We start from the raw sequence: 16,069 nt of genomic DNA on the forward strand, positions 1-16,069 counted from the left end.
TTTTAGTCTATTAACATGTCTTTTGAAAAAGCACTACTAAGCACTTGTTAACGGTCAATGATTCATATACTTTTTTTTTTTCCTGTGTCTTGCTAACAACATTATCAAGCCATTTGTGTAGTCCATAGATCCATATCACTGACTGGTTTCATCTTCAAACAAATACAAACATCACTAATTGCAGACTGACTTTCTGGAATCTAGTTACATGTATTTTAAATTCTTGTGTGATTTTTGAACTGAAATTGTCTATGTTGTAAAATGGGTGAAAAAGAAATACAACACGCTCAATTAAGATGCTGAGCTGTGTCGGCGGCCCAGAATTGTAGCTCACTAGTTCGGCGTAACGCTCCCAATCCAGCAAGTGTGTGTACAAACCTCGACCGGACCGCACTTTTCTATCAATACAACTCAAAATAGAAGTAACCCCAAAAACAGGAAATAGTGTGCCTATTACACTTCTCCGGAGCACGTTAATTAAAGTCATATCAAATGTTTGCTGTGCCGTCAATATAATTTTTAGACAAAAATAGTCATCAATCAGGGTTGCAAGCATATTGAGCAGTCACCTTTTGAGTGACATAAACCACTGTTTGTCATCAGCATAATTTTCAAAGATACAAGGCAAGAAAAAAACAAAAACAGTTGGATAGATACATGTGCAAATTGTTTGGCCATTGAAGGAGTTGTCCTCAGAAATTTAAAAAGAGGTCATTGTAAAATATTTAGTAAAGGGCGTTAGCTAAGAGCTTCCCACCATATTGCAATCTCTGAATATTTTAGATCCCACCTCTAAGAAGTCATCTTTAGACCTTAGAATGTCCTAATTATTTTGTGTGTTGTGTGCATATTACTGCATGCATGCATGTGTCTATGAGTATGTAGATTGAGGATGATTTTGATTCTACTTAAATTCCGGTGGCTAAATCACAGTCTACTACTGTATATATATTTTGTTGATATAAAGTGTGTGTGCATCTTCTTGTCTTAAACAGGACAATATAGAAAGACAGTGGACTGCTGATGTGTCTATAAGGCCTCTGGACTCCGAGCAGGTAACTAATTTTCAGCATTGTGCTTTTTTTCTCAGGAAAGGCAAGTTGAGTTGTTTGTTCGTTGTACTTGTACCGGTAGTTTTGAGCATAGAAAAATGTGGCTCAACTTCCATGTGGATGTTAAAAGCCTATCAGTTTATGCTTTGAAGAAACGCATGGAGCGGACATGAGACACAGTTGCTACATGCATTTGTGCGTCTACCCCAACGTAAGATGACAGGATTTAGAGCAGTGAGATCCAAAGAGGAAAAAGACGTTAATGCAGAGTGCCACTGTGTGCAGTCAGTTATAGGAAATGTGGAAAGATAGAATTTATTTCATCCATGGAATTGATTTTGTACACCCCTGGTAGTGCAGCCCATGTTTGCCATTGAGAAGTGAAGTGAGGAGGAAATAATTTTTTCTAATTCTGTATGTGAGAGTGACTACTTTAAGATTGAGAGAGAAGGCCATGACATACACAATGCGGTAGCTGGGATGTTAGATTCTGACAAGCTTTTAAGCCAATGTTTATCACAGCAGGGCCTTTCTTTTTGTTTTAAAGCCATCTCATTTTGTCTCGACTGTTCGCTGCATGTCTTCTCTTCCTTTGCTTGTTTTCTCACCGTTGCCCTCCCTCTGGCATTCACAGCATGCATCCTTCTTCTTTTCAGCTATTTCTCTTTTTCTGTAGCTCAGTATTCCTTCTAAATTGTTGCTATTATTTACAATAGGTTGTCAGCAGCATGCTTCCAAGTGCTATCACTAGTCTTTTAGGAGTGGAGGGTACAGCTACACATAATGCACAACCATGCATTATACTGTACTTGTATGTGCTTGACTTGATATTTAACATCCAATTGAATCAATTTATGAACATTTCTGGCATGCTACAAGTAAAAAAATTTGCTTATATTCCTAACCAACCCTAATTGAGTCACATAGACTATGCAGTTATTAGTGACAGGCAGTGACGTGCGGTCAGGGCAGGCAAGGGAGGCACTGCCTGCCCCAGGCTGAAATGAACATTGAAACCGTTTGGCTTTTTCTATTCATTTTAATTATTTCTTTCATTTTAGAAAGCATACACTACCTATAGGTTTAAAAGTGACAACATTTGGTGATTTTCATACCTCAATTAAAAATGACTCATTACTTTGTCTGGCCTGCAGGCAAAAATGATGCAAAAATTATCGTTCCTGAAGGCACACCTCTGCTGTGTATTTCCCAGCCCTGGCCGCGTAGCGATGTTGCTCCGCGCATGCGTAGTCAGTTTGAACGAATGAATGAGTATACACTGTCATTGAAAATTAATGTTTTCATCAATTTCTTAGAGAACATAGAATTTTATATATATATATATATATATATATATATATATATATATATATATATATTTTTTTTTTTTTTTTCATGTTTCATATTGCCTTTACATTACTAACCACTGCATCAATTAACCCAAAATGTTTACTTCACAAAAATAACAAAATAACTTAGATTGTGTTGTATTTGATCACTGGCATTAGCTTCTGTATGTAAAGAATGTATAAAGAAACAAACAAACAAACATGTATGTGTTTCATCAGCAATTCCAGATGCTTTATATATTGTATTGTTTTATATGAAAGTTGTACTTGAAACAAGGGATTTTTTGTTATGCTTTATGTTTACAATAGTGGTAGAGACAGTAGAATGACATGAATGGAAATAGAAAAGTACTTAAATATCAGAGCTGGGCACTTCAGTTAATGGTCAATTCCCGCCTACCAAAAATACACGGAATGAGAGGAACCGTATGTACTCACCTTGATCGACGGACGTAAACATGCTTCAGTCGGTGCTCAGTCCCTGCATTTATTTATCTGAGGCTTTGTGTCATTGTGTATTCACCACAAGGTGGGCTTAATCAAAGACGAGAATTGCCGATTAACGGAGGTGCCCAGCTCTCTCCTGTGTTATGGCTGACATCATTTGACTTGACTTGTGTGCCCGCAACCTATCCAGTGTAATATCCAGATAAACACTGCTGTCATGCATTTGGAGTGCTTTCACAATATTTGTGTAACTTAAAATCCTATTTCAGACTGCTTTGCAATGTTTTTCCAAAATTTTACCCTTTTTATAGTGTACACAATTTTTTTAGTGTACACAAATGCTTCCTGTCTGTCTGTGTCTGTTTCTATATGTGCTTTCCATGTTTGCTGCATAGAGGGCTGTGGCTCCAAACCAGCTGCTTCAGCTTAAGGCCAAGCACTCGCAGCCTCATCTCCATTCACCAGCCAAACCCCAGCCTCTGAGCCAGCATCAGCAGTCAGGCAGGAGATCACACCGCACCCTTCCTAAAGACCAAACGCAGCTCCTGTCCCTGCAGCATGACAACAGACACAGGGAGAGAGAGAGGGACCAGGAGAGGCAAAGAGAAAAGCCAGAGGCATCTGTCCAAAAGCTAATGGCTAACAGCGGGAACGCAGGCGCTCCTGCCGCTCCCTCCGCTGCTTCCTCGTCCAGCTGCCCCGCACACTGCCAGCGCTCAGTGGTAAAGCCCTGCCTTCTATCTGCTATCAAACACCCTTTTATCACTGCCGGTCCCCACGTTGTGTTACAGGCTGTCTGTCCTTGGCGTGGCCTTGTCTCTTCACAAATCACTGAACTTCTCTTTTGATGCTCCTGTTTCCACATACTCTCCCTACCCCCAACCTTACCCCTCACCCTTGTGAAGAAAATAAGTGAATATGGTCGAGTTGACTGCTGGCCATACAACAGAAAGGAAGCCCATAGTGAGAGCCTTGGAACTAACATCCTTTTCTGCTGCTCAATTACCGGTATTAAAGTAGGACTTGTCTGAGCGGATTTTGTCATAAAATTGCACATTTACTGTATAGTTACACATAAAATGATGGTTAAATGCTGTGTTTAGGGTACAATATACTGTATGCCCAGGATAGAACCATCAATTGTTTCATGAAGCAACACCATTATACACGTGTTTGTTATTGTTAATCCTCCATTAAGTTTTAGGTCCAGTTGTTCTCCTGCTATTAGGTCTTGCCAGACTTTTCTCATCCCACAGATGTTAACCACACTGAGGCAAGTGCAATCTGTTTCATGTTTTAGATGGATTACCAGGACTCAAATATAGCCAGAATGCTTTTGGCTGCTGGCCTACCCAACGAGATGCACTCAAGGCTAGGCTCTGGTAGCAGTTCTAGTCCTTGTACCCCAGCCATGCAGAGAGCTCACATTAACCAGGTATTTTTACAGGTTTTTTTAAATCAAAATTAACTGCAGTGCATTGGAACCTTGCAGGACAATCTATACTGGTTGAATTCTGATCTGTTCAAATTGGAAAACATTTCCAGGGACAAAATGTTGCTAACACAAAAACTTTCATAACTATGCAGGTCTGTTGAATGCTTAAGTCAGCTTTATTTTCACATGTGCTAGATGTACAAAGTAATCGAAAATTGCATTCCTTAGACACAAAAACAAGATGTAGTCAACGGTGGATTAAATTGCACAGGCCCAATAGGTACCCGCAAAATAATAGCAGATAAGACATCTGACCACGAAGAAATTCGAGTTTTCATATCAGGAGTCGAACCCAGGCCATCTGGATGAAAACCAGGAATCCTAACTAAAAGTTCAAGGTTGATGATACTTAATACTTGTGCCTCCATCTTTACCTGGTTGAACCATTTTCTGAACCACTCGGCATTCATACTCACCAGGCTCATGTGCGTGCTGGAGCCTATCCCAGCTCTCATCAAGCGATAGGCGGGATACACCCTGAACTTGGCTCCCTGAGATAGCGTTTCGTCGCTAGGTTGCCCTATGCTGAGCCTTAGGGGCCTTGGATCATCCGTTTTGCTTTGTTTTGAATGTTTGTTTGTGCACTTGTGCAACATTGAAGAGCAGCTCCAATGTACAGAAACAACAAAAAAACACACAATAAATAACAAATAAAGGGGGAAACAAAATGAAAATGATTTTTTTTATTTAATTCTACAATAATTCAGAGAGTTTGAATTATTTGTCATATTTATGAATGAATGATGACGTCCGCCACGTAGGTCCGTGGAGCTTGCATCTCTGTTTGCCTGCACCTCAATTAAATTCACCAAAACAGCGTTAGACAAGTGGTCTACATTATGCCAAACATTTGACATGGTTTGTGGAGGTCTTAGTTTAGACCTTCAGCCACCAAACTGTCAGACGCGCCGGGCGCATGACACAAACTGAAGACGCTGCTGCACTAGTGTCAGCCAAATTCCCAAACAGGCACGTCTTGTTTGGAGAACTGAAACTGCCAACATAAAAAATAAATGCATTATTAAAAGTGAAAATTAAAAACCAAAAATGAAATACAAAACAATGATATAAATTGAAAAAAATATATATATATAAATAAAGTAAAAATGAATACGAAACTAAAAAAAAAAAAACATTAAAAAAATACATGGTAAAGGGGTGTCTAAAATGAGGTGACAAGTGATGTCATACAGGATGGAGATTGAAAGGAAACTGATTATTTTTATGACTGTTTTTTTCTCACAGAAAGTTTAGGTCAAATTCTGAATTGTCCAGGCCATGGTGCATTCAATTTAGAGGTTCCACAGTACAGTACTTTTAGATTAATATAATCTACTTTTTTTTTCCCCCTCCAGAATGCCAATTTGCGCTCTAGTCGAGTTGCCCCTCACAGCAGCTCTATGTCAGACATGGCTATCTCGGCTTTGACCCCTTTCACGCCCATGTTGCCCACTGATGATGTATTCTGGGACTCTGAGATGCCACCTAAGGTAGTAAATATTTTCTTTTTCTTTTTAACTGCCCAGGCAGAAAGCACACCAAACAATTGCTGACCATAATAAAAGCCATACATAGGGCATAGTTTGTTGTGTTTTCATGTGAGCGTGATCACGTGGCAAGCTGCCAGCAAAAGGAAGATGTAAACCTGCTCACATTGTATTGTGTTTTTGTGTGTTCTAACCATCCTGTGTCCATCAACATGAGGTCGGAATGAGTGAGTGTTTGTATTTGCAGAAAATATGTGCGCATTGTTCAGAAAGGGACTTTTTATATATTTTTTGTTTTTTAAATAATCATCAAACAGCATCAAAATGCATGTTACATACATGCCACTTACAAGTACTTTCTCCGCTGTTCTGTGTCTAATGTACCTGCTGTCCTGCTCGGTCATAATAAAATATACCATTAGATGTATTTACTTACAGAAAAGCATATGGATGTAATAGGACAGCTAATAACTACAACAGTGACAGTAGAGTCGATGGAGCTGTCTTATTTGCTTTGTTATGTTATTGAACTAACAGGAGACCATATGGACTCAACAGAGCAGTTAATGACTCAATCTCTCTTGTGATTGCAATGTGGCTTTGAGAAGGCACCAACAGTGTCGCATAACCTGACAGCACCGGTCGGGTGTATGCTACAGTGGGAGGAGAAGTATTTGGACTCTATGAAATGCCTTCAATTTCTGTATGAATTGGTCATAAAATGAAGTCTGATCTCCATCTAAATTCCAAGAATAAACAAAGTCTTACTTATTAATAACTAGCTGACACTCTTTGGGCAGCAATGACCTCAACCAAACGTTTCCTTAAGTTGTAGATCAGGCATGCAATATTCAGGATGAATGTTGGACCATTTCTCTTTTGAAAACTTGCACTTTAAAGCAAAATACCAAAAGGAAGAAAACTCCACCCATGCGCACAGTTAGACTGCGCTTTGCGTTAGACTTGCTCTGGGCACGAAAATAGGATTGTTTCCATTGTTTGTAACTTTTGATAGGGAAATGGCATGCAATTACAGACAAGATCCTTGTGCTAAAAACTTTACTTATAGAGTATTGAGGGGGGGAAACGTGGTATTCTACATGTGTGCAATCTAGATTTGTAGTTTGATTTTTTTTTTCCCCACTAATCATGTGTTCTTTTTCCAGTTTATTGAAGTGTTTGATGGATTGTTTTGGTCCTGTATACAGTGTATAAATACAATGGTAAATTTCTCTCTTTCTCCCCCCTTTCTCTCTCCCCTTCTCTTTCTCTCTCGCTCTCCCTCCAGGTGCCAGAACGTACTACCTCTAAGTTTTACTGCAGAGAACTGGTGAAAGGACACAAAAGGGCTGCTTCAAGGTAGTTGCAGGATGTTTCTATAGTTCTGGCTCAGATTTGAATGGATTACTTGGAATGAACCCTTAGTAAGGGCATACACCTTTTAAACCAAAAATGGCAAATGTGTTTTTTGTTGTTGTATTTTTACTTCTTATTATGAAGTACATATGCTGTAAACTAATTGGAATTGCATAATTGTAAACTGAACACAATAGAAGGAGTCTGTTGAAATATTGCTGCGAAAATGATGATCAGGCATTGTGTTTGCTAATGTCATAAATCTTCTTCTTGTATTTAGAGGGCAATCAGCTTTGGTTCAGTTCTGGAATGTCAGTTTTGATTATACCAATATGGAGGAAATCAGCAGAGCAAATGACTACAAGAAGTGTATATGTGATTGAAATTAATTTCCATTTACACTCTGTTTGTCTGTGTGCCTCTCTCACCATCTAGTGGCAGTCCTGTGCTTATGACAGATAAAGGTTCAAGGTCTGTGTCTCACCGGGTATCTAACAGCAGTAACCATCCAGGTTAGTTTCTCTCTGAGGTTTCATTTGTAATTTAGGAAAATGTAAAAAAAAAAAAATAATAATAATAAATACATACATATTGTGATTGTTAAAATGAATTATTCTGTACCTTATCTTTCTCTATTCTTTGTTCATTACTATGTGTCTCACACCTGAAAGAAGAAGAAACAATCAAATTTCCGATGACAAATGTTACAAGAAAAATTGCAGCACATACGTAAATGCAGTGCAGTATATTAATTGGGTAATTTCATTATTTATTTATGTAAAACACTAAATTGACTGATGATGAGGCATGCAATTTGTGTATTTCTTGATATCTGGCTTTAACCAACAGTTATTAGCCTTAATATACAGTGAAAATACCTGTTATAAAATAAGTGTGGTCAAAGATTATTTTGCGTGTGTAATCCTAATGATATCCAATACAACAAATTATTGCTCTATATTCTAGAAAAACAGTGAGTCTTACTTTTGAGGTACCGACTTAATCATTCCTGCTATTGTAGATCTGCATTATAATGAACAAAAACCGTTTGCCTTCTGTCTTGTTAAACTGACAGATGGAAATAAACTTTGATCATCTCAGTTTAGCTTCAGGCCCCTGTTTGAAACTGCATGCAGTTTTTAAAGATTGACTCAGGCATTTACTGCTTTGTGTATTTTATGTACTGATTATGAAAATCTAAATGAGTTTCGGAAACATGCTGTTAGACTGCGTGTGGTAGTAGTAATAAACCATTGACAGTTGGTAAGTGAATGGATTACTAGGACACCTTTCATTAGCTAAAAAAAAAAAAACATTTTAAAACCCCATCCAAGACCATATTTGCACATCCAAGATTGAATTTTGCACTCAAAATGTTCCTTGTAGAACTACAGAGTTGTATTGTCTTACTATCAGAACTGTAACTAATTTGAGTTTTTGAATTGTAGATAAATTCAAGTTGGAGAGTCCACGTGTGCAGCAGCGTCTTCAGCAGCACAGACGGCAACAGAACGACATCGCGGGAAGACATTTACAAGTAAAACATTATTATTGTTATAACTGTAGACTATCAAGGCATCTCAAAATAAGAGAGAAAATACAATGTAACAAAAGTCCATATTAACATTGTTATTGTCACAAACACATGCCCTCTCAGATTCATCCAAAATAGCAATGTCACTCTCTGCTTCTCTGACTTTGTTTTGTTATCTGCTGACATACTGTATCTTATCTCTTCTGTTTGCAGGGTGTCAAGACTGCTCTGAGCCCATTCAACAAGGCCACAGAATATTCCTCCTCCAGTGACGAGTTTGGGAGTAGTGATGAAGAAGAGAGAAACAGGTGAGCTGTTATATAGCTCTATCTGCAATTCAGAGATTTTTTGTAAGACTGTAAAATAAATTGATAAACCAAGATTTATGAATGGGGCAAATTATTGATAAGCTATGATCATAGTTGTAGCAAATAGAAAATGTATTTCTGACAAAACAGAGTTCCACACTGGGATTGGCTCCAGCACACCTAGTGTACGACTCTAGAATTCAAAGAATGAATGAAAATTATATAATGTTGAGTCCATATCGACCCCTCCTTATGACTATATTTTGTGTATGCTGAGTCACTCTTAAACTGGCACATTGAACATTGAAAAGTAAAAATAGTCCAAACTTGCTCAAACTACACACTGTATATTCCATCGGGACTTTTTTGCTAAAGTTTTGGCAGGCCGAGGCTAATGTAAACACTCATGTGACTTTGCTGGTTGATATTACCAACTCAAGTTAAGCCATGACAAACTTGTTGACAGTGTTAGTTATTTGTGCAATGTGACCAATGTGAAGTCTTTTCATTTGGCACATGTTTGCAACAGAGCTGTAATAAGTTGGAGTTCCTGTTCTGGATCTGTTTAGTTTTAGTGTTCTGATTTATTTTGTTTTTCATTAGTTCTCTGCCTCAGTGAGTGTGTTTCATCAACATATTTGTCACTCAATAATCCATTTCTTAAGTGTGTTGTTCTAATTGCTTCACACACCTTCCTGTATTCCTAGTTGTGGCCTCCCCAATGGAAAAGGAGAGAAATACTTGAAACAAATACCAGATGGTATTGTGCTGCAGCCTCATCGTAATCTTAACCAGGTGTTTACACACACACATCTTATGATATTAGCACAAGTTTGCTGTGAAATGTCATATTATATTTTACTTTATATAATGTTCATATTTGCCCCACACATTTCTCAGATGACATCAGATAATACTTACATGCTGCCAGACCTTCTGCAGAAAATATCGTCATCAAGTTCTTCTCGCAATGCACTAATCCAGCAGCAGCGAACACGAGAACAAAATTATACACAATCACCCACGGCACCTCGATCCCCCACACACCAGGAGCTACATGTGAGTAATACCTAGTGTGACTAGTAATAACTTTTTTTTTTTATGACATCTGTAATGTCACGAAAACAAACACAGAAACCCATACTCAGAACCCAGATCCTACTTTTATGTAAACATTGACTTTAAAACCTCAATAAGGGCCAATCATTTCACTGTAAATTATGTTGTGACATTTTACCATAAATGCATTGTACACTCCATTGTGTTGTGCAAGTGCTATATAATCAAAATGAAATGTTCCTTTACGTATGGGGTCTTTTTTTTGCATTTTCATGGACGATCAAGAGACCTTCTCCAATCCTCATCCGTCTTCAAACGTGTTTTTTTTAAGCATTGTATTTGTTACAATTGCCCGCTAGAGGGTGGTAGTGAGACACTTAGCAGAGAAGTGGACTAGTACTACAATAGTTTTGTATTGTACTCACAATGATCAAGATTATGGTAAATTATTGTGTGTACTACAACTTTATAGTAATGTTTATAAAACCCACGGGCTCATGCAACACAACTTTGAATGACTACACTTTTCCTCTTTATTTTGTTTTCCTCAGGCTTTCAGCAGTCCAACTAGTAAAAACGCCTCATCTTCCTCTTTCTCCGCCTTCATCGATCCAAGATTGATCCCTATATCTTCGCCACCACAGAGCCCAAGTGAGTACACTTCCAAACAAATATACAAACTTTGTATAAATTAGTTTCACTTATAATAGCAGGGGGCCGAGTGTTATAAGGTGAAATGTTTTCAGTCTGCAGTAAGGGTGAGCCAATCAAGAGGGAGAATCACAGGAAGGGCTCTGTGGTGAATGTGAACCCAACCAATATTCGACCACAGAGTGACAGTCCTGAGATCCGCAAATACAAGAAGAAATTCACCACTGAGGTGCTCTGTGCTGGACTATGGGGTTGGTAGCTTTCTTTTGCTCCAAATAATCATTAAACCATGATATGTGGGTCAATATCACTTTAAAGGTTCACTATGTGCTATGGAAGTCAACATTAGCCAAAAATGGCTTCCCTGTCATTATCCACTCTGTCAGCCAGCTCACTTGCTGTATGTTGCTGTTTGCTTGTACATTGTCTGCTTGCAATTAAATTACTTTTTTAAATGTGGGAATTTGACCAATGTGCATTAGTAGCCGTATAACATCTACTTCATACAATGCATATACATTTCAATAGATTTTTGGGGTTTGTGAATTGTACGAGTCTCAAAGTAACCTTATGGTGATATTGACTCATATAAAGTACATGATGGACATTTTGAGCATTGTCTTGTGTGGATTCTGTGGAATAATATCGATTGTGCGTTTGCTCTGCAGGAGTGAATCTGTTGGTGGGAACAGAAAATGGTCTTTGGCTGCTAGACCGAAGTGGTCAAGGAAAGGTTTACTCACTCATTAGCAGAAGACGGTTTCAGCAGATGGATGTGCTGGAAGGACTCAATGTGCTCATTACTATATCAGGTACACACATTGAAGCTTTGCCAGTTGTACATTTAAAATTTAGGGATTTACCATAACCGCCGTAGCCATAATTTCTCAGGTTAATCGTTATTGGGTTGGTACAGGGTAACTAATGCTGTAACTTTTGAGACTGTTTTCTGTTTAGGCAACTGTGTATTAATTAATTTGCGTAAAAGGAGGATTTATTTTGTCTTTGTTTCAAGGGAAAAAGAACAAGCTCCGCCTTTACTACCTTTCCTGGCTGAGAAATAAAATCCTCCGGAACGACCCGGAAGTGGAGAAGAGGCAGGGTTGGACATCTGTTGGCGATCTGGAAGGTTGTGTCCACTATAAAGTGGGTAAGTAGATTAATTAACATCTGTGACTTTTCTTGACACTGCAAGCCAATTAGAAGGGAAGCTGCAGGTTCATGTTTTAGTTTGTTTGTGCATTCATTTTACAGGCATTTGTGTCTCTTTGTACAGTGCGTTACGAGAAGATCAAGTTCCTTGTAATCGCTTTGAAGAATTCAGTGGAGGTTTACGCCTGGGCGCCCAAACCCTACCATAAGTTCATGGCTTTTAAGGTTAGTAATGTTTTGATGTATTTTATATTTATCTCATAGTCCTGCAGGGAAACAATGCAAACCAACAGGGAAGTACTTTGTATTTTTGTTACGGGTTCTTTAGAACTTGGTTCTTTTGCTTTGGCTTTTGTACATGCAGTGTTAAAGGTTTTGAACCTGTGCTCAGGACCTCCTGTGTGGGGTTTGCATGGTCTCCCTGCGCTTACGTGGCTTTTCCCTGGGCACTCCGACTTCCTCTCACATTACATGCATGCTTAATTACCAATAGATGGCAATGTGAGTGTGAATAGCTGTTTAGCTGTATGTGCCAATGCGAGGAACCCATGCTTTTCCTTCCTCTCACCCAAGGTCAGCTATGATAGGCTTTAGTACTGCTACCCTAATGCAGTGTTTCTCAACCTTTTTTGAGTGAGTGTGAGAGTGAGAGAGAGAGAGAGAGAGAGAGAGAGATCAAACAGACCAATCACGAGCGATGTTACGACCGCATCTACGGCGTACAAGAACTGGAGACGTGTGCACAGAACCTGGCCACGAGTATTTCTCCTAAATGGCCGGCGTACGTCACGTGATGTTGCAAGAGCAAACGCAGAAGTATAAATCAGGCTTTCCTCGACAGCGACACACTATTTGCGGATAATAATTAATTTGTTGTTACCAATTAGACAATTCCGCACGGCACACCAGACAGTATCTCACGGCACACTAGTGTGCCGTGGCACAGTGGTTGAGAAACACTGCCCTAATGGATGGATGTGTTTTCTAGGATAATAAAAAGTCATCCCTATTTCCTCTGCAAACAATACTTCTTCACATGTATAAAAAGATGAATGTAGGTGGACTCAACACTGATCGAGTCCGCAACCAAACTCTCCCTCACTGAGAGATATAATCCATTCAGGCTATGAGACCCCTACCCTCAGGAGAGCTTCATTAGAGCCATGCCCCATTTCTTGACATCCACCGTGGCTTGAGCTACTTTTCCTTCCTTACTCGGAAAAGGCCAAAAATAAACTGCACTTTTTAGGACTTGTGCCCGTTTGTGTGGGTCATAATCATTACATGTTCTCGTCTCTTCAGTCTTTCAGGTCTTTACCACAAAAGCCACTGTTTGTTGATCTGACAGTGGAGGAAGGTCAAAGGTTAAAGGTCATATATGGTTCCTCGTCGGGCTTCCATGCAATTGATGTAGATTCTGGTACGCCATATGACCTCTACCTGCCCACACATGTGAGTGACCTCTGCTTCCTTCCTAAGAATTGTGTTCCATTGCTTGTTTAAATGTTTTTTTCCCCTACTATAACATCACCAGTCTTGCTGCTTGTCACATATTAAAATTAGCCCCAGAGTGGGGAAATTCCATTTGTACAAAAACAAACAGTTGAAAATGTTCATCTTCTAGTTTATATAGTCATTTGTTTTCATTTTTAACACGATAATACAAACGTTTTTCGTCTTAAAAACAAAAAATTTAATAATACTAATAATGATGATGACGACGTTACAGTCTTAATCTTCGCAGTGGCATTGGTATTTTTGCAGATGCACACAGCTTGGTGCAGTTAATAAATGGGCATTTTGTCTCGACTTGATTTGCCACCAAGCGGCTCCTCTCGCTCCCTTTTAAATCAGCGTGATCATGAGAGGCGCAATATTTGACATGGTGGAAAAATAAACTAATTTGCTTGCAGTCCATGTAGGAGTTTGAAGCACAAAAGTATGCTTATAAGGAACTGCAAGCAGACCTTCATGGGCAGATGTAAAGTTGGCCTTACAGATATCCCCACACACACACAAACACACTTTAGTGGTACTGAAGCCAGCAGAGTGATTTCAAAAATATAATAAATGATGATGATGATGATAATACGTTTTATTAATTGATTTCTACTTTGTTCAGAGGGTACGATGTGCACTCCTGACATATTTATGAATGAAATACAACACATATAATATGAAAATTACAACCACCACACATCTTGCCTGCATGCGCCCTGATCAAATTCACCAAAAATCGTTAGACTACCTGCACCATTAGTTAGACGCAGTCCCAGCAGGCATAAAGTCTAGTTTGCGGTCAAGCTTAGTCAAAATATAAGGGTTTTACATTTCCATATGCAAATGAGTTCTCTATTTGCTGTTTCACTTGGATGAATTACTTTCAATGTATTTCTGCACTGCTGTGTGTGAGCAGACATATGATAGCTCACATTCTGTCTCGCAAAACATTTTTGCATCATTATATTTCATGTGCACCAAATACTTGCTCAGCTAAAAGTTGCATGTTATGTTTTTTTCTTTAGCAATTCTATGCCATCCTATAGTATAGGATAAATATCTCAAGCTTCTAAATGTGGCTATGCTGGCATACTTTTGTGTGTGTGCCTCTCTCTCTCTATCTCTCCACCCCCCCCCCCTCCCTCCAAGACACACATGTTCAACCCTCAACCGCAAACATGTGCTACTTTCAGTAATGAAGGAGTTAGCAGTGTGAGAGCGGTACAGTCGGACATTCGGAGAGAGAAATACGCTCTAAAAATACACTCTTCCTGTCCTCCTTTGCCTGTGTGCGCGCATCTGTGTGTGTGCGCGGACGCATGTTTGTGTGTGCGTGTGTGTGTGTGCCTCTAGTATATTAAGCCAGTTTTCATCCAGCTGTCTACCACACTTGCGCCTTAACTTTTCAGCTTTCCAAGTTCATTCCCACCTTTCTCCCTCTTCATTCTCTCTCTCTTTCTCTCTCACTCACTCATATACAGACACACACACACACACAGAAAGACACACACTTAGACATGCCACTGTCTTTGCAAACTCTTGAGAACACTTCATGCCCACACAAGCACTAAAACACACACACACAATGCATCAGTCACCCACGCAAATTAGCAAACATTAACACACACACACATCTGTGAGTCATCAGTGGAAGTTTGCGTGAGCGATGCAACAATGTGTGTTCCAAGGCAGAGGATTAAGATTGCGTTGCGTCTGTGGATGCCGGTGCTGATGCTGAGGATTGTGGTGGCTCACACTCCGGTGATGTATAAACTGTGTTTGCTTAATTGTGCCACTGACTGATGTTGTTCCCATCGTGTTGTCTTTATATTTAGCTTTCTCTGTAAACTATATTACAGTACCTAATGTGTGTGACTGTGTGTGTTTTCCAGATCCAGGGTTCCATCCATCCGCACGCCATCATTATTTTGCCAAACAGTGCCGGAACGGAGGTTCTTGTTTGCTACGAAGACGAAGGCGTCTACATTGACACCTATGGCCGCATCACCAAGGATACGGTGTTGCAATGGGGAGAGATGCCTGCATCTGTCGGTGAGTTTTTTGTTCTTTCTAACCTGCTTGCCTCGACATGACGGGCCCTAATTTCATGCAAAGCGCAGGCTAATCGTGTGCATGGGTCAAGTTTTTTTTTTCTTTTGGTATTTTCCTTGGATGTAAGGGGGAAGTTGTGCAGTTGTGTCGACTCCCAGCCAACTGAAGCTTAAAATCAGGGCGATCATAGCGCAAACAGTCCTTCAAATTGCGAAACTGAATTTGGCTCGCCGGGCCCGAGAGATGAGATTGGCAGGCGCAAAGTGTGTTTCTACAGGTAATCTGTGGATGATTTAGTCGGCCACACAAGTGACGTGGGCAATTGGAGACCACTTTGCAGCCCCAATCGTCCATCTGTGATGTGACTCTACAATGATTCAGAGGGCTTATCCTATGCTGTTATCACCACACACGCATGTGGTGCGAATAATCTGTTGTCTCAATCAAATCTACTAAAATCGCGTTACTCCACCTACGCCAGCATTTAGACCTGCTTTTGGTGAATTGAGTCTATTTTTGTCACCAAATGCGCAAGGGTCGTCGTGAGCAGATGTGTCAGATGGAACACCCAGCGAAGTGTGGCGCCTCTTAACATATTCACAAACGCACATAACTAGACTTGCCCCG

General features: G+C 39.6%; 1 protein-coding gene across 2 annotated transcripts in view; it reads left to right on the forward strand.

Moving 5' to 3' along the window:
- The window catches only part of LOC147168286 (mitogen-activated protein kinase kinase kinase kinase 4), a 53,605-nt gene that overhangs the window by 34,179 nt on the left and 3,357 nt on the right, over positions 1-16,069 (forward strand). Inside the window, exons 15-31 of one of the 2 annotated variants that reach the window (XM_086084734.1) lie at positions 996-1,055; positions 3,244-3,570; positions 4,149-4,283; positions 5,699-5,833; positions 7,119-7,189; positions 7,622-7,698; positions 8,635-8,723; positions 8,934-9,028; positions 9,736-9,823; positions 9,929-10,087; positions 10,639-10,738; positions 10,834-10,989; positions 11,407-11,550; positions 11,754-11,888; positions 12,015-12,115; positions 13,193-13,342; positions 15,283-15,442. In XM_086084734.1, coding sequence (XP_085940860.1) covers positions 996-1,055; positions 3,244-3,570; positions 4,149-4,283; positions 5,699-5,833; positions 7,119-7,189; positions 7,622-7,698; positions 8,635-8,723; positions 8,934-9,028; positions 9,736-9,823; positions 9,929-10,087; positions 10,639-10,738; positions 10,834-10,989; positions 11,407-11,550; positions 11,754-11,888; positions 12,015-12,115; positions 13,193-13,342; positions 15,283-15,442 — 2,182 coding nt within the window. The remainder of the gene's footprint in view (positions 1-995; positions 1,056-3,243; positions 3,571-4,148; positions 4,284-5,698; positions 5,834-7,118; positions 7,190-7,621; positions 7,699-8,634; positions 8,724-8,933; positions 9,029-9,735; positions 9,824-9,928; positions 10,088-10,638; positions 10,739-10,833; positions 10,990-11,406; positions 11,551-11,753; positions 11,889-12,014; positions 12,116-13,192; positions 13,343-15,282; positions 15,443-16,069) is intronic. The other variant, XM_086084735.1, reaches the window with a different exon arrangement.

This window comes from Leptonotus elevatus, chromosome 9 (assembly GCF_054856555.1).
Source record: "Leptonotus elevatus isolate MCC_2025b chromosome 9, RoL_Lele_1.0, whole genome shotgun sequence".
Lineage (NCBI taxonomy): Eukaryota > Metazoa > Chordata > Actinopteri > Syngnathiformes > Syngnathidae > Leptonotus > Leptonotus elevatus.